Source organism: Pongo pygmaeus, chromosome 19, assembly GCF_028885625.2.
Source record: "Pongo pygmaeus isolate AG05252 chromosome 19, NHGRI_mPonPyg2-v2.0_pri, whole genome shotgun sequence".
NCBI classification, from domain to species: Eukaryota; Metazoa; Chordata; class Mammalia; order Primates; family Hominidae; genus Pongo; species Pongo pygmaeus.
In genome coordinates this window covers 74,281,066-74,304,673 of record NC_072392.2, presented here as the reverse complement: position 1 = coordinate 74,304,673, position 23,608 = coordinate 74,281,066, and the positions used below count along the sequence as shown (strand labels likewise).

Below are 23,608 nucleotides of genomic sequence, written 5' to 3'. Positions count from 1 at the left end.
CGTCTCATCATCAGCATCATTCCTGCTCTGACCATCATCTGGTCATGTGATAGTTCCTGTTGATCCGGGAGGGTCAGGAAGTTCTCTCTGGCCAGCCTCATGTTTGGCTGTATGAAGACTGGGAAGTGTCTGTGGGGAGAAGCATGGTGCTGACATATTTACAGTGACAAAATGAATCCATGCCTGGGCCCAAGACTATTCCCCCAGAAATTCTGGCTGAAGACTAACAGGCATCTCTCTGTGCCACCCACATCATCTGTGTCTTTCAGTTGTTTGAATGTCACTTGGGAAGACGGTGTCTGGCACAGTGTGTTCCATGCGGCAGAGCAGATCCAGAACAGGTGGATGCAGAGAAATCCAGTGGGATTTAGACAACATCAATCAATCTATGCCCTAGGGCGACCATTCATTCTGACTTGTCTGGGAGTGTGGGGATTTCCAGGATGAGAATGGAGGACTTTCCATCACATAAATACTTGAGATTCAGGCCAACCAGCATGTGCTGTGGCTCTAGCCCTAAACCTAGTTACTAGCACAGTGTCATTTCTTCTATTTCTTTTCAATGAAGGGATTAGATGAGTTGAGATGATACCTGATTCATTGTGGAGTTCTAACATGTTTAAAACATTTTCTATTGTGAATAGTGCCGCAATAAACATACGTGTGCATGTGTCTTTATAGCAGCACGATTTATAGTCCTTTGGGTATATACCCAGTAATGGGATGGCCCTAAAACTTAAAGTATAATAAAAATAAATTAAAAAAATAAAAAAATAAGAAAATAAAAAAGAAAAAAGAAAAAAAAGAAAAAAACATTTTCTAGGTTTATCATTCATTTGAGAAGAACACAAATTATTAATTTCCAACCTGATATAGTATTACATTGTAAATACATCTATGTCCCCATTACCAGGTTAGGAAATAGAAATTAATCCCATTCTCTCCCAGTTATATCCACTTACTCATTTCCAAACAGCTAACCACTCTATCAAGTTATAATACAGTAGGTGACTTTTGGCTTTTTAAAATTTTCATGTGAATAAAAATTATTGTATTTGCTTCTCTATTTCTTTGTTATAATCAAAAGGAATCATTATCGCCTAGTCATTTTGAACTCTTCCTGTCAGCAGAGCAACAGACAGAGAAAGGCGTTATTATTTGGTGAGGGGTAATTATCTTTAAGCCATATAGTGTAGCAGAACATATCTATAGCTCAGGATACTTAGTAAGTGTATTAACTTACTAGCACTGCCATAATAAATTACAGTAAACCAAGTGGCTTAAATTTATTTTTTCACAGTTCGGAAATTAAGCTGTTGGCAATGTTGTTTTCATCTGAAGCCTGTGAGGGAAGTACTTGTTCCAGGTCTCTCTCCTTGACTTGTTGATATCTACCATTTCCATGTGTGTTTGACATAATTTTTCTGTTATATGCATACTCTCTGAATTTCCCCCTTTTATATAGACATCAGTCATATTTAATCAGAGGCCTAATTGTTTCCAATATGACCTTGCCTTATCACGTAACACTTTAAATGATTCTATTTGAATATGAATTTTGGGGGACACAAATTAACCCATAACACTGGAGAACCTCATAGTGTGTCCATGTCCAGTGATAACCAGAAATCAGTAAGAACAGCAATCACAGTGGACAGTGGTATAGTAACTAGAGGCTCAGACCACTCAGGAAGGAAGTTCTGAGCTACTCTATCAGGCAGTTATCCAGACCAAGAAGAGTGCTGGCCAGGGGTGAAGGGAGAATAGAACTGGTGGTAATTAATGGAGATTGTGAATCTCAGATGCACTGTACTATAGCAACAGTAAGTGTAGCTTATTTCATTGGCCTTCATTTTACATCTCCCTTCCTCTCCTTTCTTTTCATTTCCTTCTTCTCTCTCCTTCCTCTTCCTTCCTTCTTCTTTTCTCTTTCTTTCTTTCTTTCCTTTCTTTCTTTCTTTCTTTCTTTCTTTCTTTCTTTCTTTCTTTCTTTCTTTCTTTCTTTCTTTCTTTCTTTCTCTCTTTCTTTTTCTTTCTTTCTCTTTCTTTCTCTCTCCCTTCCTTCCTTCTTTTTCTTTCTCTCTCTTTATTTCTTTCTTTATTTCTTTTGTCCTCCACTCATCTTCTGTCCCTTCTCTTACTCCTCTTTCTCACCTCCTCTTCTTCCTTCTTCTAGAGCTTGTGGCTGTCCATCACATTTAAGTAGCAAAGGTTTTACTTGAGTGGAGCTAATTGTAGATCGTAGATAAGTTTTCATGACTGCATCCATATATATTAGATCTTAGTGTGCTTGGACTAATTTCCATCTGTTAGAATCTGCATCTCTCTGCCTAAGGGCTCTTGTATTGCTGCTGTAAGAAGTCATGTCACCTGTGAATGCAACACAGAGAAAAACTCTCAACCAATGATTCCGGAGAGCTGATTTATAAAGACTCTAGCTTCCTCATTCCTGAAGTAGGATAATTCTAGCAGTGTGTTTTTTTGTCATTTCTGATAGTTTTCCCTTTAGTTTAAGCTTTAGTTGGTGACTGTGATACTGACTTGATAGTGTACCCTTTTCTGTATCACTTCCCCAATCCCTACTAGTGTGATCTGCACTTCCGAATAAACTAGTTTCACTGGAATGCTTTCCTCAGAATCTCTTCTGGGAGAAACTAATCTGTGACAATACACTAACTCTCTCAGCCTCAATTTTCTCATCTCTACAAAGGGAACATTAATACCTATTTTGAAAGTTTGTTAAAGAATTAATAATAGCCGGGTGCAGTGGCTCATGCCTGTAATCCAAGCACTTCGGGAGGCCGAGGCGGGCGGATCACAAGGTCAGGAGATCGAGACCAACCCGGCTAAAACCGTGAAACCCCATCTCTACTAAAAATACATAAAATTAGCCGGGTGTGGTGGCGGGCGCCTGTAGTCCCAGCTACTCGGAAGGCTGAGGCAGGAGAATGGCATGAACCAGGGAGGCAGAGCTTGCAGTGAGTCGAGATTACACCACTGCACCCCATCCTGGGCAACAGAGCAAACTCCATCTCAAAAAAAAAAAAAAAAAAGAATTAATAATAATGTACACAAAGCATTTAGCCAATACGTCTCCTATAGCAGGCAGCCCAGAATTAGTGTTTTTGTTCAGAAAATTTCTAATTTTAACGTTGAAGAGAAGAATATTTTTGTAATAATTAACTAGATCAACTAAATACTTTTTCTATCTGTATTGAGGTGTAATTGACAAATAAAAATTGTGTCTATTTCAGGTATACAAGGTGATGCTCTAATATATATATCCATTGTGAATAACATATTTATTAGCCCACATAGTTACCATTTCTTTTTTATTTTTGTGGTGTGAACATGTAAGATCTAACTTCTTGGCAAATTTCAGGTATATGATAAAATGTTTACAACTATAGTGACACTACTGTACAGTAGACATGCAGAACTTATTCATCTTTCATAACTGATGCTAGTCAAAGAGAATGTCCTAGTTTTCATCTCCTTTACTTCATCCCTGAACGATGATCACAGTAAGCGGCCTTCATCCCTCAGCCAAGTTTTTAGACCATTCTAGATTCACAGTCTCAGAAGTTGGCATCTGTCATGGAAATCTACATTGTTAGCTCATCAGAGGTATTTCTACCACTCCCATGCTGGTAGGAGGTCCCAAGAAGGTGACCCAGGTCCCCAAGCTTTATATTTCTCTCAGAGCCAGTATCAATCAATCTTTCCATGAGTGAATGCTTAGCTTGCATCAGTTCAGGACCAAAAGCACCAACCTCTGTCTATCATGACTTCTATGAATGCACAAGTTCTACTTTGCTCCTTTCTTACATTCTTCTGATTTCCCTGGAAACACAGTTTTCAGTTTCTTTAGATGCCTCATATTGGTCTTACAAAATGCAGAATGTTCTTTCATTCCCTTCCTTGGTTTAGAGATTATGGATTGTGCCACGTCTTACATACCCATTGCATACTTTCTCAATTCCCAGCTTAATTCCTTACTCAATTTTCCTCATAACATTTTGATTAGGGGACAAATTGTCTTAATGTGGCATAAGGTATGGTCTGTATTTTACAAGGAATAACTTAGTTTCATTGACTTTGCCAATAGGTATTCAGGAGAGGGAGGCTGTGTAAGAATTTTATTTACATCATACTGAGAATAAGTCACCTCAGATGAGACTCTCTCTTATGATGATATAATGAATTCTCAAGATTCTTTTTGATGCAGATGAATTGAATGATTGCCTGGTCAGAGGCTGAGATAAAAAGATCCCTGCATTCAGGGCAGCCATTAAATAAAGTCCCTGCTGCCATGTCATGCAGCTGTTTCTCACTGAGGTGTGGGAAAAAATAATTTGGGAATTTTTTTGTGAATAAAAATATCTGCAAATATGAGACATTATTTCTCTCATTGTTAAATAAACTCAAGTGCATGTCTTGCTAGTGCTGACTTCCAATGTCATTTCTACTATGTTGAGAGTTAAATGTAAGTGTCCTTGGGCAGAAAGAGAGGACCTCAGCTTGGATCAGAATCTGTCCTTTATTAGCTACATAACATCACATATTAATTTTTTTTCCAGGTGAAAAATGAAGGTAATAATACATGACCACCTGTTTTGAGAATCAAATTGGATAATACCTATGGTATGTGATATGTGTGTAATTCCCACATCAGGAATGCTTTCAAATAAAACAAAACACCATATGAGATGAGGACGGTTCAGAGTTTATTCAGAAACATATAGGTAAGGATCTCTGCTACCAGGGGCATAACTCAAATTTATCATGAAAAGAAGAAAGAAGGATACAAGAACCATGAGGAGGATATTGAAAACAAACAAACAAAAAAAGATTGCAAAGATTGTTGATCAGTTGCAGAAGCCTAAATTCCTCAGAAGCAAAGAATGAAGCTCGTGACTTTAGAGTCAAAGCTGAGACCATGACTCAAAATTGAGAACACATGAAGCTGGCACATGATCCACAAGGTGTAAGGAAAAAGAGAATCAGGATGAAGCATTCTGCCCTCCCTCAAGCAGATTCCCAAGATTTTAAACATGAAGAGAAGTCATAAAAATTTGGGTGAGAGCATGGTGGCTGTCAGCAGCAAAGTAAATTAGTCCCCCAAAAGATGAGTCAGTTGAGCAGAAATTTGTTGTGTGAGGATGGTAGTTCTCTTGGGAGTTGATTAGCAGCAAGAAGGCTGGCAGCAGCTGGACACACAGGTGGGCTGGAAGCAAGTGGTCCTGCAGCAGGTGGTCTCACAGCAGGCTGGGCAGCAGCAGGGCTGGCAGCAGCTGGAGCCACAGCTCTGGTTGAGGCAACCAGGCAGGCAGACAGTCGTGGGGTGGTAGCAGGTTCTTCTGCAGTACACAGGTGCACAGGAGCTGCTCTGGCCATAGCTGGACCCACAGCAGGTGGGCTGGCAGCAGGGTGTGCTGCAGCAGGAAGGCTGGCAGCAGCTGTTCACACAGGTGGGCTGGCAGCAGGTTGTCCTGCAGCAGGTGTTTTGACAGCAAGTTGGGCGGCAGCAAGGCTGGCAGCAGCTGGACACACAGCAGGAGGGCTGGCAGCAGGGTGTGCTGCTGCAGGTGGTCACTGTGGTGGGCTTCCAGCAAGTGGTCCTGCAGCAGGTGGTCCTGCAGCATGTAGGCTGACAGCAAGGAGAGCAACAGTGGGTCATGGTGTCAGGGGTGGAGGGTGGGCTTCTGTTCAGAGGTGAGTTTCCCAGAATCTGATGACTCCTTGCAATCTGGACCTTTTATACATCTGGCCTCCAAAGTTTCCACCAATTAGCAGGACTTTTCCTTGTTGCTGTTTACACTGTTTTCCATACTCCCTTTGCGATCGTCAAAGAGGAAGTTGTTTCTGAAATCTTATGAATCTTTTGAAAGTAAGCGTTTAATCTGTTTGTTAATTGAGAATTACTCATAAAAACTTTGTTTCAGATAAAAGGAAGGCAGTCTCATCATCAGCATCATTCCTGTTCTGACCATCATCTGCTCATGTGATAGTTCCTGGTGATCCAGGAGGCATATAGTTCTCTCTGTCCAGCCTCATGGTTGACTGTATGTAGACTGGAAATGTCTGTGGGCAGTCGTGTGATGCTGATATGTTCACAGTGACGCATTGAATCCATGCCCAGCCCCAAGCCTATTTATCCACAAAAGTCTGATTCAAGAGTAACAAGCATCTTTCTCGCTACAACCTATTCCACCTGTGTCTTCCAGTTCTATTAAACTCACTAGGGAAAGGGTGTTTGGCACAATGTGTCCCAAATTCAGAGCTAGACCAAAGCAGGTGGGTAGAAAAAGGAGTCCACTGGGATTCAGAAAGCATCAGGTGTCTCTGTGATGGTGTTGCCATTTACCCTTATTTGCCTGGGACTGAAGGGTTTACCAGCATGGGACTCTCTGTGATGTAAGTGCTCTAGATTCGGTCAAATCAAGCCGAGTTCTGGTCCCAGCTTGTTAATTCTAATACTTTTTGTATTTTCTTTTGGTGTGACAGAAAATTGTACATGTGCAGTCATGACTCGTAAAAAATAGTAATAGTTTTCTTCGCTTTATAAGAGGATTTTTAATCTTGCTTTTTTTTTTGGCCCTTGTACAGGGGTAGACCCTCCAGGACAATGTCTAATAGAATGGTGTAGTGTATATCTTTTTATATTCTTCGGATAGAAAGGACAACTCTCAGTATTTCACAGTTAATTACGATGCTTTCTGTCTTTTTTGTAGATTCATTTCATCATAGCAACAGGGCTTGTTCTATTCCTTATTTTCTGAGAGACAGAAAACTGAAAATGTACTGAAATTTACAAAATGCTTTTTCTTTATAAGCTGAAATAATGTTATGATTATTCTACCTTTTCCAGTAAATGTTATTTTATTCTATGTTTTTTGAGACAGAGTCTTGCTCTGTCACCCAGGCTGGAGTGCAGTGGTACAATCTCGGCTCACTGCAATCTCCACTTCCCGGGTTCAAGAGATTCTCTTGCCTCAGCCTCCCGAGTAGCTGGGACTACGGGAGCACACTACCATGCCCAGCTAATTTTTGTATTTTTAATAGAGACAGGGTTTCACCACGTTGGCCAGCTGATCGTGAACTCCTGACCTCAAGTGATCCACCTGCCTCGGCTTCCCAAAATGTGTTATTTTAAAAGTTGATTAATGTTCAAATATTAGCCCAGTCTTGTATTTCTGAAAACAATTCATGTGGTTATGATCACATGTATATGCCACTGGATTTTACTTACTTATATTTTGTTTAGGATATTTACTATCATTGCATTCCAAAAATATATTCTCCTATTCTTACTCTATTTCCTCTACCTTCTCTAAGTAAAGAAATTCTGAATATAGCAAAATTCCTACCCTTCTGTGCCCAATTTGACCTTGATGTGACCCCCTGTATTGATTTTTCTAAAGGCAATTTCATGCCCCATGAAATACTCTAGCAGTTCTATTGCAGAATGTGGGCTTGGGGATCAACAGCTCTCTTTTCAACAGGGGCACTAGATTATCCCATGGGTCCCTTTCTGACACACACACCCCATGGGGGGAACTCCCAGGAGATACTTGTAGCCCAGTTGTAGTCTTTCTTATCTACTTTGACAGAAACAATGAAGTCTAGCCCAATTATCCGAAATCTATACTTAGTCATTTCTACAACAATATTGTATTAATCTAGAGAACGTGAGTGAGGAATTGTCTTTAATCTGCAACTCAAATTATAGGAGGAGGAAATTACATCAGGATATGTAGGCATCAGTTAAATTCATTGAGGAGAACCTGGGGGAAAGTGTAATTGGTGGATCACTAATAACAAGATAGTGGTATCAGATTATCTCTTGATTAACAAACACATAAAACATGAGAGCCCATGCAGCTCTCTAACAACAGGCCTATTGCACTGAGTTTTACATGTAGATTTTTGAAGAGAGTGGAAAGTAAACAGTGAGTTTCCTGAGAATATAAGTAGACGTGTATGACAGAATATCATTATCAGTTCTTAAATATTATGGCAGAAATGAATGAAGTGAAAGTTTACGCTAACATGTAAGAAATATCACTATTTAGGCCCTACAGAAAGATGGCTTTGGACAGAAAAATAACAGAGATTAGATTGCCCTCGGAACTTCAAAGTTACACGAAAAGAAACAGAACAAAATTATGCACAGGCATCTTAAAAAGAATCAATGGCTTCGAGGCTAGCCAAATTTATTCTAGTCTGATAAGGATTTGAAAATGAATATTTCTTATATGGGAATGTGGTACTCAAATTCTTCTCTCTGGGAATATATGTAGGAGTGAAATTGCCACGTCAGAGGAAACACTTATAATCAGCATTAGTAGAAAGAAAAAAGCAGTGTTTCAACATTTTACAACCAGTAGTGACTCCTGCTTGACCCTAATATTGTGAACCTTCTGAATTGTACTGGTATGTATTTATGTTTTAGATTTGCATTTATTTGATGACTAATGTCTAACAGGCATTTGTTGTTCCTTTTTCCTTTTTCATAAGATCCCTGTTCAAGTCTTCTACCCATACTTCTTCACGGTTGTTAATTTCTTAGTGTTTTATAGATTTTGGATATATGTTCTGACTAGTGTATAGATAGATAGACAGATAGATAATGTGGAGATCATTGTCTATAAACTTATATGAGATATATGTATCAGGAGTTTATCATTTATTGAGTGGATATGGTATAAATATTTTATCACATGCTGTGTTGTATCTTTCCTTTTTGCTCTCTTTTCTTTTGTTAAATTTTGTTTTTAATTTTTACCAAAACATGAATCCTGTTTTGTGCCATTTAACAATGGGGATATGTTTTGAGAAATGAACCACTAGGTAATTTTGTCATTGTGCGAACATTGTAGAGTGTGCTGAAACCTAGATCATATAGCTTACTATACATCTAGGCTATTTGATATGGCCTATTTTTTAAAATTGTACTTGAAGTTCTGGGGTACATGTGCAGAACGTGCAAATTTGTTACATAGGTATATGTAACAAATGTTACATATATATAGGTATATGTAACAAACGTGCCATGGTGGTTTGCTGCACCCATCAACCCATCATCTACATTAGGTATTTCTCCTAATGCTATCCCTCCTCTATCCCCCCACCCCCTGACAGGCCCTGGTGTGTGATGTTCCCCTCCCTGTGTCCATGTGTGCTCATTGTTCAGCTCCCACTTATGAGTGAGAACATGCAGTGTTTGGTTTTCTGTTCTTGTGTTAGTTTGCTGAGAATGATTGTTTCCAGCTTCATCCATGTCCCTGCAAAGGACATGAACTCATTCTTTTTATGGCTACATAGTATTCCATGGTGTATATGTGTCACATTTTCTTTATCCAGTCTATCATTGATGGGCATTTGTGTTGGTTCCAAGTCTTTGCTATTGCAAACAGTGCTGCAATAAACATATGTGTGCATGTGCCTTTATAGTAGAATGATTTATAATCGTTTGGGTATATACTCAGTAATGGGATTGCTGGGGCAAATGGTATTTCTGGTTCTAGATCCTTCAGGAATTGCCACACTGTCTTCCACAGTGGTTGAACTAATTTACACTCCCACCAACAGTGTAAAACTGTGCCTATTTCTCCACATCCTCTCCAGCCTCTGTTGTTTCTTGCCTTTTTAATGATTGCCATTCTAACTGGTGTGAGATGGTATCTCATTGTGGTTTTGATTTACATTTCTCTGATGACCAGTGATGATGAACTTTCTTTCATATGTTTGTTAGCTAAATGTTTTCTTTTGAGAAGTGTCTGTTCATATCCTTCACCCACTTTTTGATAGGGGTTTTGCCCATGCCTATGTCTTGAATGGTACTGCCTAAGTTTTCTTCTAGGGTTTTTATGGTTTTAGGTCTTATGTTTAAGTCTTTAATCCATCTTGAGTTAATTTTTGTATAAAGTGTAAGGAAGGGGTCCACTTTCAGTTTTCTGCATATGGCTAGCCAGTTTTCCCAGCATCACTTATTAAATAGGGAATCCTTTCCCCATTGCTTGTTTTTGTGAGGGTTGTCAAAGACCAGATGGTTGTAGATGTGTGGTGTTATTTCTGAGGTTTCTATTCTGTTCTATTTGCCTATATATCTGTTTTGGTACCAGTACCATGCGTTTTGGCTACTGTAGCCTTGTAGTATAGTTTGAAGTCAGGTAGCATGATACCTCCAGCTTTGTTCTTTTTTTTTAATTATATTTTAAGTTTTAGGGTATATGTGCACAATGTGCAGGTTAGTTACATATGTATACATGTGCCATGCTGGTGTGCTGCACCCATTAACTCGTCATTTAGCATTAGGTATATCTCCTAATGCTACCCCCCCTCCCCCCACCCCACAATAGTCCCCAGAGTGTGATGTTCCCCTTCCTGTGTCCATGTGTTCTCATTGTTCAATTCCCACCTATGAGTGAGAATATGCAGTGTTTGGTTTTTAGTTCTTGCGATAGTTTACTGAAAATAATGATTTCCAATTTCATCCATGTCCCTACAAAGGACATGAACTCATCATTTTTTATGGCTGTATAGTATTCCATGTTGTATATGTGCCACATTTTCTTAATCCAGTCTATCATTGTTGGACATTTGGCTTGGTTCCAAGTCTTTGTTATTGTGAATAGTGCCGCAATAAACATATGTGTGCATGTGTCTTTATAGCAGCATGATTTATAGTCCTTTGGGTATATACCCAGTAATGGGATGACTGGGTCAAATGGTATTTCTAGTTCTAGATCCCTGAGGAATCGCCACACTGACTTCCACAATGGTTGAACTAGTTTACAGTCCCACCAACAGTGTAAAAGTGTTCCTATTTCTCCACATCCTCTCCAGCACCTGTTGTTTCCTGACTTTTTAATGATTGCCATTCTAACTGGTGTGAGATGGTATCTCATTGTGGTTTTGATTTGCATTTGTCTGATGGCCAGTGATGATGAGCATTTTTTCATGTGTCTTTTGGCTGCATAAATGTCTTCTTTTGAGAAGTGTCTGTTTATATCCTTTGCCCACTTTTTGATGGGGTTGTTTGTTTTTTTCTTGTAAATTTGTTGGAGTTCATTGTTGATTCTGGATATTAGCCCTTTGTCAGATGAGTAGGTTGCGAAAATTTTCTCCCGTTTTGTAGGTTGCCTGTTCACTCTGATGGTAGTTTCTTTTGCTGTGCAGAAGCTCTTTAGTTTAATTAGATCCCATTTGTCAATTTTGGCTTTTGTTGCCATTGCTTTTGGTGTTTTAGACATGAAGTCCTTGCCCATGCCTATGTCCTGAATGGTAATGCCTAGGTTTTCTTCTAGGGTTTTTATGGTTTTAGGTCTAATGTTTAAGTCTTTAATCCATCTTGAATTAATTTTTGTATAAGGTGTAAGGAAGGGATCCAGTTTCAGCTTTCTACATATGGCTGGCCAGTTTTTCTTTTTGCTGAGGATTGTCGCGGCTATGTGGGCTCTTTTTTGGTTCCATATGAAATTTAAAGTAGTTTTTTCTAATTCTGTGAAGAAAGTCAATGGTAGCTTGATGGGGATAGCATTGAATATATAAATTACTTTGGGCAGTATGGTCATTTTCATGATATTGAGTCTTCCTATCCATTAGCATGGAATGTTTTTCCATTTGTTTGTGTCCTCTTTTATCTCCTTGAGCAGTGGTTTGTAGTTCTCCTTGAAGAGGTCCTTCACATCTCGTGTAAGTTGTATTCCTAAGTATTTTATTCTCTTTGTAGCAATTGTGAATGGGAGTTCACTTATGATTTGGCTCTCTGCTTGTCTATTATTGGTGTATAGGAATGCTTGTGATTTTCGCACATTTGTTTTGTATCCTGAGACTTTGCTGAAGTTGCTTATCAGCTTAAGGAGTTTTTGGGATGAGACGATGGGGTTTTCTAAATATAGAATAATGTCATCTACAAACAAAGACAATTTGACTTCCTCTCTTCCTATTTGAGTATGCTTTATTTCTTTCTCTTGCCTGATTACTCTGGCCAGAACTTCCAATGCTATGCTGAATAGGAGTGGTGAGAGAGGGCATCATTGTCTTGTGTCAGTTTTCAAAGGGAATGCCTCCAGCTTTTGCCCATTCAGTATTATATTATCTGTGGGTTTGTCATAAATAACTCTTATTATTTTGAGATACGTTCCATCAATACCTAGTTTATTGAGTGTTTTTAGCATGAAGGGGTGTTGAAGTTTATTGAAGGCCTTTTCTTCATCTATTGAGATAATCATGTGGTTTTTGTCATTGGTTTTTGTCATTGTAATCCATGTGATGGATTACATTTATTGATTTGTGTATGTTGAACCAGCCTTGCATCCGAGGGATAAAGCCGACTTGATTGTGGTGGATAAGCTTTGTAATGTGGTGCTGGATTCGGTTTGCCAGTATTTTACAGAGGATTTTCGCATCAATGTTCATCAGGGATATTGGCTTGAGATTTTCTTTTTTTGGTGTGTCTTTGCCCAGTTTTAGTATCAGAATGATGCTGGCCTCATAAAGTGAGTTAGGGAGGAGTCTCTCTTTTTCTATTGTTTGGAATAGTTTTAGAAGGAATGGTACCAGCGCCTCTTTGTACCTCTGATAGAATTTGGCTGTGAATCCGTCTAGTCCTGGGCTTTTTTTTTTTTGATTGGTAGGCTATTAATTACTGCCTCAATTTCAGAACTTGTTATTGGTGTATTCAGGGATTCGAATTCTTCCTGGTTTAGTCTTCAGAGGGTGTATGTGTCCAGGAATTAATCCATTTCTTCTAGATTTTCTAGTTTATTTGTGTAGAGGTGTTTATAGTATTCTCTGATGGTAGTTTGTATTTCTGTGGGATCAGCGGTGATCTCCCCTTTATCATTTTTTATTGTGTCTCTTTGAGTCTTCTCTCTTTTCTTCTTTATTAGTCTGGTTAGTGATCTATTTTGTAAATCTTTTCAAGAAACCAGCTCCTGGATTCATTGATTCTTTGAAGGATTTTTTTGTGTCTCTATCTCCTTTGGTTCTGCTCTGATCTTAGTTATTTCTTGTCTTTTGCTAGCTATTGAATTTGTTTGCTGTTGCTTCTCTAGTTCTTTTCATTGTGATGGTAGGGTGTCGATTTTAGATCTTTCCCACTTTCTCATGTGGGCATTTAGTGCTATAAATTTCCCTCTAAACACTGCTTTAGCTGTGTCCCAGAGATTCTGGTACATTGTGTCTTTGTTCTCATTGGTTTCAAATAACTTATTTATTTCTACCTTAATTTTGTTATGTACCCAGTAGTCATTGAGGAGCAGGTTGTTCAGTTTCCATGTAGTTGTGCGGTTTTGAGTGAGTTTCTTTTTTTTCTTTTTTCTTTTTTTTTTGAGACAGAGTCTCGCTCTGTCACCCAGGCTGTAGTGCGGTGGTGTGATCTTGGCTCACTGCAACCTCTGTCTCCTGGGTTCAAGTAATTCTCCTGCCTCAGCCTCCTGAGTAGCTGGAATTACAGGTGCGTGCCACCATGCCTGGCTAAATTTTTTGTATTTTTCATAGAGACAGGGCTTCACTGTGTTAGCCAGAATGGTCTTGATCTCCTAACCTTGTGATCTGCCCACCGCGGCCTCCCAAAGTGCTGGGATTACCGGCGTGAGACACCGTGCCCAGCCTTGAGTGAGTTTCTTAATCCTTAGTTCTAATTTGATTGCACTATGATCTGAGAGACTGTTTTACTTCCAATTATGTGGTCAAATTTAGAGTGCTATGTTGTGCTGAGAAGAATGTACATTCTGTTGATTTGGGGTGGAGAGTTTTGTAAATGTCCACTTGGTACAGAGCTGATTTCAAGTCCTGAATATCCTTGTTAATTTTCTGTCTCATTGTTCTGTCTAATATTGACAGTGGGGTGTTAAAGTCTCCCACTTTTTTTTTTTTTGAGATGGAGTCTTGCTCTGTGGCCCAGGCTGTAGTCAGTGGTGTGATCTCAGTTCACCGCAAGCTCCACTTCCTGGGCTCACTCCTGCCTCAGCCTCCTGAGTAGCTGGGATTACAGGCACGTGCCACAATGCCTGGCTAATTTTTTTGCATTTTTAGTAGAGACGGGGTTTCACCATGTTATCCAGGATGGTCTCCATCTCCTGACCTCATGATCTGCCCACCTTGGCCTCCCAAAGTGCTGGGATTACTGACGTGAGCCACCACACTCAGCCTTGAGTGAGTTTCTTAATCCTGAGTTCTAATTTCATTGCACTGTGATCTCAGAGACTGTTTGTTATAATTTCCGTTCTTTTGCATTTGCTGAGGAATGTTTTATTTTTAATTATGTGGTCAATTCTAAAGTAAGTGCTATGTGGTGCTGAGAAAAATGTATATTCTGTTGATTTGGGGTGAAGAGTTCTGCTTGTCCCAGAGCTGAGTTCAAGTCCTGAATATCTTTGTTAATTTTCTGTCTTGTTGATCTGTCTAATATTGACAGTGGGGTGTTAAAGTCTCCCACTATTTTTTTTTAAGATGGAGTCTTGCTCTGTCACCCAGGCTGGAGTGCAGTGGCACAATCTTGGCTCACTGCAACCTCTGCCTCCTGGGTTCAAGTGATTCTCCTGCCTCAGCCTCTCCAGTAGCTGGGATTACAGGTACGTGCCACCATGCCCAGCTCATTTTTGTATTTTTTAGTAGAGACAGGATTTCACCATGTTGGCCAGGCTGGTTTTGAACTCTTGACCTCATGATCCACCCACCTTGGCCTCCCAAAATGCTGGGATTACAGGTGTGAGCCACCATGCCTGGCCAGTCTCCCATTATTATTGTGTGGGAGTCTAAGTCTTTTTGTAGGGCTCTAAGAACTTGCTTTATAAATCTGGGTGCTCCTGTATTGGGTGCATATATGCTTAGGATAGGTTGCTCTTCTTGTTGCATTGATTCCTTTACCATTATGTAATGCCCTTTGTCTTTTTTGATCTTTGTTGGTTTAAAGTCTGTTTTATCAGAGACTAGGATTGCAACACCTGCTTTTTTTTGTTGCTTTCCATTTGCTTGGTAAATATTCCTCCATTACTTTATTTTGGGCCTATGTGTGTCTTTGCATGTGAGATGGGTCTGATGAATACAGTATACTGATGGGTCTTGATTCTTTATCTAATTTGTCAGTCTGCGTCTTTTAATTGGGGCATTTAGCCCATTTACATTTAAGGTTAACATTGTTATATGTGAATTTGATCCTGTCTTTATGATGCTAGCTGGTTATTTTGCCCATTAGCTGATGCAGTTTCTTCATAGTGTCGATGGTCTTTAAAATTTGGTATGTTTTTGCAGTGGCTGGTACCAGTTTTTTCTTTCCATATTTAATGCTTCCTTCAAGAGCTCTTGTAAGGCAGGACAGGTGGTGACAAACTCCTTCACCATTTGCTTGTCTGTAAAGGATTTTATTTCTCCTTTACTTATGAAGCTTAGTTTGGCTGGATATGAGATGCTGGGTTGAAAGTTCTTTTATTTAAGAAAGTTGAATATTGGCCCCCACTCTCTTCTGGCTTGTGGGATATCTGCAGAGAGATCCACTATTAGTCTGATGGGCTTCCCTTTGTGGGTAACCTGACGTTTCTCTTTGGCTGCCCTTAACATTTTTTCCTTCATTTCAACCTTGGTGAATCTGATAATTATGTGTCTTGGGGTTGTTCTTCTGGAGGAGTATCTTTGTGGTGTTCTCTGTATTTCCTAAGTTTGAATGTTGGCGTCTTGCTAGGTTGGGGAAGTTCTCCTGGAAAATATCCTGAAATGTGTTTTCCAACTTGGTTTCATTCTCCCCATCACTTTCAGATACACCAATCAAACATAGGTTTGGTCTTTTCACATAGTCCCATATTTCTTGGAGGCTTTGTTCATTCCTTTTTATTCTTTTTTCTCTAATCTTGTCTTCACGCTTTATTTCATTAAGTTGATCTTGAATCTCTGATATCCTTTCTTCTGCTTGATCCATTTGGTCGTTGATACTTGTGTATGCTTCACAAAATTCTCGTGCTGTGTTTTTCAGCTACATCAGGTCATTTATGTTCTTTTCTAAAATGATTATTCTAGTTAGCAGTTCCTGTAACCTTTTATAAAGGTTCTTAGCTTCCTTGAATTGGGTTAAAACATGCACCTTTAGCTCGGAGGAGTTTGTTATTACCCACCTTCTGAAACCTACTTCTGTCAATTCATCAAACTCATTCTCTGTCCAGATTTGTTCCCTTGCTGGCAAGGAGTTGTGATCCTTTGGAAGAGAAGAGGCATTCGGTTTTTGGAATTTTCGCCTTTTTTGTGCTGGCTTTTCTCTCATCTTCTTGGATTTATTCACCTTTGGTCTTTTATATTGGTAACCTTTGGATGGGGTTTTTGCGTGGGCATCGTTTTTGTTGATATTGATGCTGTTGCTTTCTGTTTGTTAGTTTTCCTTCTAACCGTCAGGCCTCTCTTCTGCAGGTCTGCTGGAGTTTGCTGAAGGTCCACTCCAGACCCTGTTTGCCTGGGTATTGCTGCCTGCTCCTTCCTCTGGAAACTTTGTCCCAGGGGGCACCTGCCAGATGCCAGCTGGAGCTCTCCACTATGAGGTGTCTGTTGACTCCTGCTGGGAGGAGTCAGGAGGCATGTGGGTCAGAGACCTACCTGAGGAGGCAGTCTGTCCCTTAGCAGAGCTTGAGCGCTGTGCTGGGAGAGCAGTGGATCTCTTCAGAGCCGGCAGGCAGGAACGTTTGAGTCTGCTGCTGAAGCTGTGCCCACAGCTGCCCCTCCCTGCAGGTGCTCTGTCCCAGGGAGATGGGAGTTTTATTCATAAGCCCCTGAATGGGGCTGCTGCCTTTCTTTCAGAGATGCCCTCCTGAGACAGGAGGAATATAGAGAGGCAGTCTGGCCACAGTGGCTTTGCTGTGCTGAGGTGGGTTCTGCACCCAGTTCGAACTTCCCGGCAACTTTGTTTACACTGTGAGGGGAAAACTGCCTACTCAAGCTTCGGTAATGGTGGGCACCCCTCCCCGCACCAAGCTCGAGCATCCCAGGTCGACTTCAGACTGCTGTGCTGCCAGCGAGAATTTCAAGCCAGTGGATTTTAGCTTATTGGGTGCCTTGGGGGTGGGATCTGGTGAACAAGACCACTTGGCTCCCTGGCTTCAGCCCCTTTCCAGGGTAGTGAATGATTCTGTCTTGCTGGCATTCCAGGCACCACTAGGATATGAAAAAAAAACAAAACAACAAAACAAAACAAAAACACAAAACTCCTGCAGCTAGCTTGGTGTTTGCCCAAACAGCCACCCAGTTTTGTGCTTGAAGCCCAGGGCCGTGGTGGTGTAGGCACCCGAGGGAATCTCCTGGCCTGTGAGTTGTGAAGACCATAGAAAAGCATAGTATCTGGGCCAGATAGCACCATCCCCAGAAATACCATTTGATTCAGCAATCCCTTTACTGGGTATATACCCAAAGGAATAGAAATCATTCTGTTATAAAGATACATGCATGCATATGTTCACTGCAGCACTACTCACAATAGCAAAGACATGGAACCAACCCAAATGCCCATCAAGAGTAGACTGGATAAAGAAAATATGATACATGTACACCATGGAATACTATGCAGCCATAAAAAGGAACTGGATCATGTCCTTTGTAGGAACGTGGATGGAGCTAGAAGCTGTTATTTTCAGCAAACTAACACAGGAACGGAAAACCAAAATGACATGTTCTCATTTATAAGTGGGAGCTGAATGATGGGAACACATTTATAAGTGGGAGCTGAATGATGGGACAAATGGTGGGGTGGGAGAACAACACATACCGGGGCCTGTTGCAGGCCATGAGAGGGAGGGCATCAGGAAGAACAGCTAATGGGTTCTGGGCTTAATACTTGGGTGATGGGTTGATCTGTGCAGCAAACCACCATGGCACATTTACCTATGTAACAAACCTGCACATCCTGCACATGTATCCCAGAACCCAAAATAAAAGTTGATAAAATAAAAAATAAATAATTTAAAAAATTTTTAAAAATTTCTAGAGACAGATGATGGTTGTCTAACAACATGAATGTACTTACTTCCACTGAACTGTATATGTAAAAATGATTATAATTGTGGTTGGGCACGGTGGCTCACGCCTGTAATCCCAACACTTTGAGAGGCTGAGGCAGGTGGATCACGAGGTCAGGCACTTGAGACCAGTCTGGCCAACATAGTGAAACCCCATCTCTACTAAAACTACAAAAAATTAGCCGGGCATGGTGGCACATGCCTGTAGTCCCAGCTACTCGGTAGGCTGAGGCAGGAGAATCGCTCCAAACTGGAAGGTGGAGGTTGCAGTGAGGTGAGAACGTGCCACTGCACTCCAGCCTGGGCAACAGAGCAAAATTCCATTTCAAAAAAAATAAAATAAAATAAAGATTATAATTGTAAATTTTATGTGTATTTTACCACAATAAAAAACAGTAAGACAGGAATAAAAAGTTTTGATGTGGAAACAAATTATCTCTCAAAGTTTGGGTGCAAATGAAATGTGGCCTAAGTTTTATAGGGCATGACTTAATCTTCTATTACCATTTATTTAGGTGACCAGAAGAATGAGGACAAACAGAATGCCAATTCCATGATTTCAACAAACAAGTATTTCGAGATGAGCCTCTCACACCAAAGTCCCAGGACAGAGGCAGGAACACAACGGGTGCTCAAAAATATTTAAAGAAGTTCACCAGAGTCTGACAAGAGACTGAGAATATAAAATGTTCACATGATTCACGAGGGCTCTTAAAACAAGTTGTTGCTCTTAAGATGTGGCTATTGGTTAGGGGAATGAATTTGGGAAGAACTTTGTTAGTAGAAAATGATCTGCAAATGCGTGGAATTGGTGTTTCCATTGTCGGAGAACAACTTCGAGTGCACCCCTTCCCGGTTTTAAGTCCTTAGTATAATTCTGTAAGTGTGACAGCAGCAAAGCTGAAATCAGAAACCCTGAGCTTAGAGCCGATTCTGTCCATCCTTAGCTACATGACACGATGCAGGCCACTTGACTCATCTTGGTTCTGTCCAAGTTTGAGGCTCCTATGTGACTTAGATGAGATAATATATGTGAGATGCAAAACAATCACAGAAACAAAACAAAACACAACACAGGAGGCACTATAGTAAAGACTTTATTAGGAAATAAATAAAGCAACACTCTTTTCAGCTAAGAAGATAATACAGAGTTGTCATGGAAAGTCACAAAAGTGAGTATTATATTGAAACAAAATGATATGTATAACTGTAAAGATCTAATAAGGGCCGGGTGTGGTGGCTCATGGCTGTAATCCCAGCACTTTGGGAGGCTGAGGTGGGCAGATCTCCTAAGGTCAGGAGTTCGAGACCAGCCTGGCCAACATGGTGAAACCCCCTCTCTACTAAAAATACAAAAAATTAGTCGGGTGTGGTGGCAGGAACCTGTAATCCCAGCTACTTGGGAGGCTGAGGCAGGAGAATCACTTGAACCTGGGAGCACGAAGGTGTCAGTGAGCTGAGATCGCACCATTGCACTTTAGCCTGGGCAACAAGAGTGAAACTCTGTCTCAAAAAAAAGAAAAAAAAATTTTAATAAGACAGCTATGAGAATTTTCTTTTTCTTTTTAGAAATTTTCCTAGGGTAAAAAAACAAAGATAATTTTGTCAATGCTCAGACCATAAATCCAGGTCAAGAACAGATGAAGCTGACCAGCAGCTGGCTCAATGAAGAGAATATCGGAGTGAAAAAGGCTACACTCATCAAGCAAGCTCATACATTTGTTAACAAGAAGATGACTCACAGTTTAGTGACAGCATGTATGTTATCAGCAGAGGAAGTGGAGTGAGTTTGCAATAGAAATGGATATCTGGCCTGGGCGTGGTGGCTCATGCCTGTAATCCCGGCACTTTGGGAGGCCAAGGCAGGTGGATCACCTGAGGTCAGGAGTTCTAGACCAGGCTGACCAACATGGAGAAACCCCATCTCTACTAAAAATACAAAATTAGCCGGGCATGGTGGCGCATGCCTGTAATCCCAGCTACTTGGGAGGCTGAGGCAGGGGAGTGGCTTGAACCTAAGAGGTGGAGGTTGTGGTGAGCTGAGATCACGCCATTGCACTCCAGCCTGGGCAACAGAGTGAAACTAGGTCTCAAAAAAAAAAAAAAAAAAAAAAAGGATACCTGGGTGGTCTGATGATGGAAGTCTACTCTATGCAGGTAGTGATCTGTGGTAAGTTGATCAATAACTGCAAGGCTGGCAGCCCCTAGACACACAACAGGCTGGTTGGCAGCAGGGCTAGCAGCAGCTGGATCCATAGCTCTGGTTTAGGCAACCAGGCAGGCAGACAGTCGTGGGGTGGTAGCAGGTTCTCCTGCAGTAGACGGGTGCACAGGAGCTGGGCTGGCAGCAGCTGCACCCACTGCCAGTTTGGCCATAACAGCTGGACCCACAGCAGGTGGGCTGGCAGCAGGGTGTGCTGCAGCAGGAAGACTGGCAGCAGCTGGTCACACAGGTGGACTGGCAGCAAGTGGTCCTGCAGCAGGTGGCCTCACAGTAGGCTGGGTGGCAGGCAGCAGGGCTGGCAGCAGCTGGATCCACAGCTCTGGTCTAGGCAACCAGGCAGGCAGACACACATGGAATGGTAGCATGTTCTCCGGTAGACAGGTGCACAGCAGCTAGGTTGGCAGCAGGATGTGTTGCAGCAACTGGGGGGGCAACAAGACTGACAGCAGCTGGACACACAGCAGGTGGTCCTACAGCACATCGTAGGCTGGCAGCAAGGCGAGCAGCAGTGGGTCATGGTATCGGGGTGGAGGGTGCGCTCCCGCTCAGAGGTGAGTTTCCTAGAGTTTGATAACCCTATTCAATCTGAACTTTTTATACATGGTACCCCGAAGTTTGGATCAGTGAGCAGAACTTGTCTTTGATACTTCTCTAGTCCATTGGGAAATGTCCCAAGGAGGAAGTTGTCTATTCAGTGCTGTGAATTTTCTTTGAGTAATTGATTTATTTGCTTTCTTAATTGACAAATAATCAGTCAGGACTATTTTTCTGAACTGAGAAATGAATCATTCTTCCTACCAATTAAGCACTGATCCTCATTTTTAAAGCTGAGTACAGTATTTGGTCATCTAACAGGTCCCATGTAGCTTTGTGAGATGTCAGGACCATTGTTAGTCACCATCTGTTTTTCCTTATTGCTATTTACTTTGGGAAGCACCTCTGAAGATAGGATGATATTGAGTCATGGTGATGAGTTAAAAACCAAGTTTAGGGAGGGCTTCTGATGCCACCCTAATGTAGAAGCTAGTATAAGATTTATCCTCCTACTATAAACAATAACAAAAGCTTTGTAAATATATAAAACAACTGTTTGCAGATATTGGATGACAATCAGCTTTGGGTTATGATCCTTGAAGGAAGACACATGGGGTAAAAAAAGAAACACATGGGTTTGTATGTTTTCAAAATTGCTGCTGCAGCCCACCCTGCTGCCAGCCCACCTGCTGCAGCAGCTGCAGCTGTTATGACCAAATGCCAGCAGAAATAGAATCCACATAGAGAGCAGAGAAGAGATAGGCATTAAAGGGTTTATCACAATTCCTTCTCTAATTCCTTCTCTCAGTCTGAAATGTGATTTTTGATGGTTAAGTTTTCTAAATCTTGATCCAGTTAAAATTATCAGTCATTTCTTTTCAAATAATAATATTTTTGTCTTGGTCAGGAAGTATTTATCTACCTAAACATAAAAAAAAATCACATAAATTATCTAGTGAGGGTTTAAGATTTTTTTTGACCTTCAAGATATTGATACACCTGGAATTGTTTTTTTTCATACATGATGAGTGATCAGAATCCAAGTTCATCTTTTCCATGTAAATACTTTTCCATGTAAATACTGGAAACAGCTTTGATTATGATTCCTTTGATTATGGAACATTTTCAGCTTTATTGCTGGATATGTTCTCATTTTCATCCAGAATATTATTTATTTGTGTCTTCTTTACATTTCTTGATCAATCTTGTCAGTGGCTTATCATTTATTGGTATTTTTTTTGAAAAAGAAATTTTGGCTTTGTTCATCTTCTCTGTGATATCGTTTTTAACTAGTTCATTGATTTACATTTTATGCTATTTTGGTTGTTTTCCTTTTTCTTATTCACTTAGGTGAACACTTAGTTCATTTATTTTTAGGTTTTATTCTTGTTTAATATTTAAATATTAAAGGCTATTTAAAGTGTGTACATTTTATCAAAGATCATTTTTATAACACCCCGCAAGTCTTTATATGTAATATTTTCATTATAATTGAGTTACATATTTTTTCCTTTACATTATAGATTCTTCCATTTTGGTCTTCCAAGTCAGTATATCTTCTGCAGCTTATCTCACTTATTTGTGTACTTTAATGACTATATGCTCTATTATTAGTTTAGTATCTGATATTATGCTTGGTTGTGTCTCCTCCCCCATTATACATGTTTGTTTTTATTAATTTTTCATTTTGAAATAATTTCATACTCATAGAAAATTGTAAACATAGTACAAAAGATTCCCATATGCCTTCACTTGGATTCCTCAAATGTTAACATTTTACCACGCTTCTTTAACATTATTTCTATACATATATGTGTTACTACTGTTGGCTTTTAAAAGTAAGTTGCAGATAGAATTTCCCTTTATCACTAAATACCACTTTATCCCTATGTACTTCAGTGTGTATTTCTTGTCACAGCCCAATGATCAAAACCAAAATGTTAACATCATTGCAGGATAGTCTCTGGTTGGTTCTTATTCATGTTGTGTGTGTGTGTCTTTTTGTATTTGTCTATATTGGTAATAGCTTCCCTTATGTCTTTAAATGCATTTATTATGTTTAGTTAAAACCCAGTTGAAGATTTGCTGACTGGGAAGATGGAGTGGACATACTTTTCCATATTCTTTCTGCTAAGTACAACTAAAAATTCTGGATATTATATATAAAGCAAACACAAGAGGACTCTGAAAGGTGGAGTGAAGAAAGCAGCCAGGCTAGAAGCCTCAAGACTTAAGGAACAATAAGGTGGGGTTCTCTGGGTTTTCTTTTTGCTGCAAGTACCCCCCAGACTTGGAGCTTGAGAAGCCTGCAACTCTGAAACTCTAATGGATGCACACACACACACACACACACACACACACACAGAGTTCCAATAAATGCTTCTCTCTACTTAAAGGGTCAGAAAAGAGGTGGCTTAGCAAGAAGAAAAACATTTAGATGGTATCTGCTGTGCTCCAGAAACAATTATAGCTTCATTGCTAATCACACCAGTAAAAGCCGGGTGGGGAGATAGACTTTCATCCCTGAGAAGCTGTAATGAGTTTCCCTAACACCCCCCACTGAGATAGTGTCTGAGAAGGCCAAGTAGGGCTGTGAAACCTTAATCTCTGCCAGCCAGTAATGACCCCCGTCCCCAACAGACATCGACATAGAGTGCCAGTGGAGACCATGTGGAGGGCTGGAGTTCTCATCTCTGCTCAGCAGTAATGATGTGCTCCCCCACCTTGATTGTCAGCACAGGCTGAATAGGGGAACTAATCTACCTTCATGTGACAGTAATGAGGTAGCCCCTAGTCCCTTGCTAGAACAATGTCAGAGAAAGCCGGCCCAAACAAAAAATTACATAAG

At 40.4% G+C, this 23,608-nt stretch overlaps 1 protein-coding gene and 1 pseudogene across 1 annotated transcript; both read right to left on the bottom strand.

The window, feature by feature from the left end:
* Window positions 1–4,717: 4,717 nt before the first annotated feature.
* LOC129018065 (keratin-associated protein 9-2-like) lies at window positions 4,718–5,697 on the bottom strand. The gene has a single exon (XM_054459248.2). The coding sequence runs from the start codon at window positions 5,678–5,680 to the stop codon at window positions 5,186–5,188; it is 495 nt and encodes a 164-aa protein (XP_054315223.1). The 5' UTR covers window positions 5,681–5,697; the 3' UTR covers window positions 4,718–5,185.
* Window positions 5,698–20,181: 14,484 nt separating this feature from the next.
* Window positions 20,182–20,743, bottom strand: LOC129017598 (keratin-associated protein 9-2-like; annotated as a pseudogene).
* Between the last annotated feature and the right edge of the window lie 2,865 nt (window positions 20,744–23,608).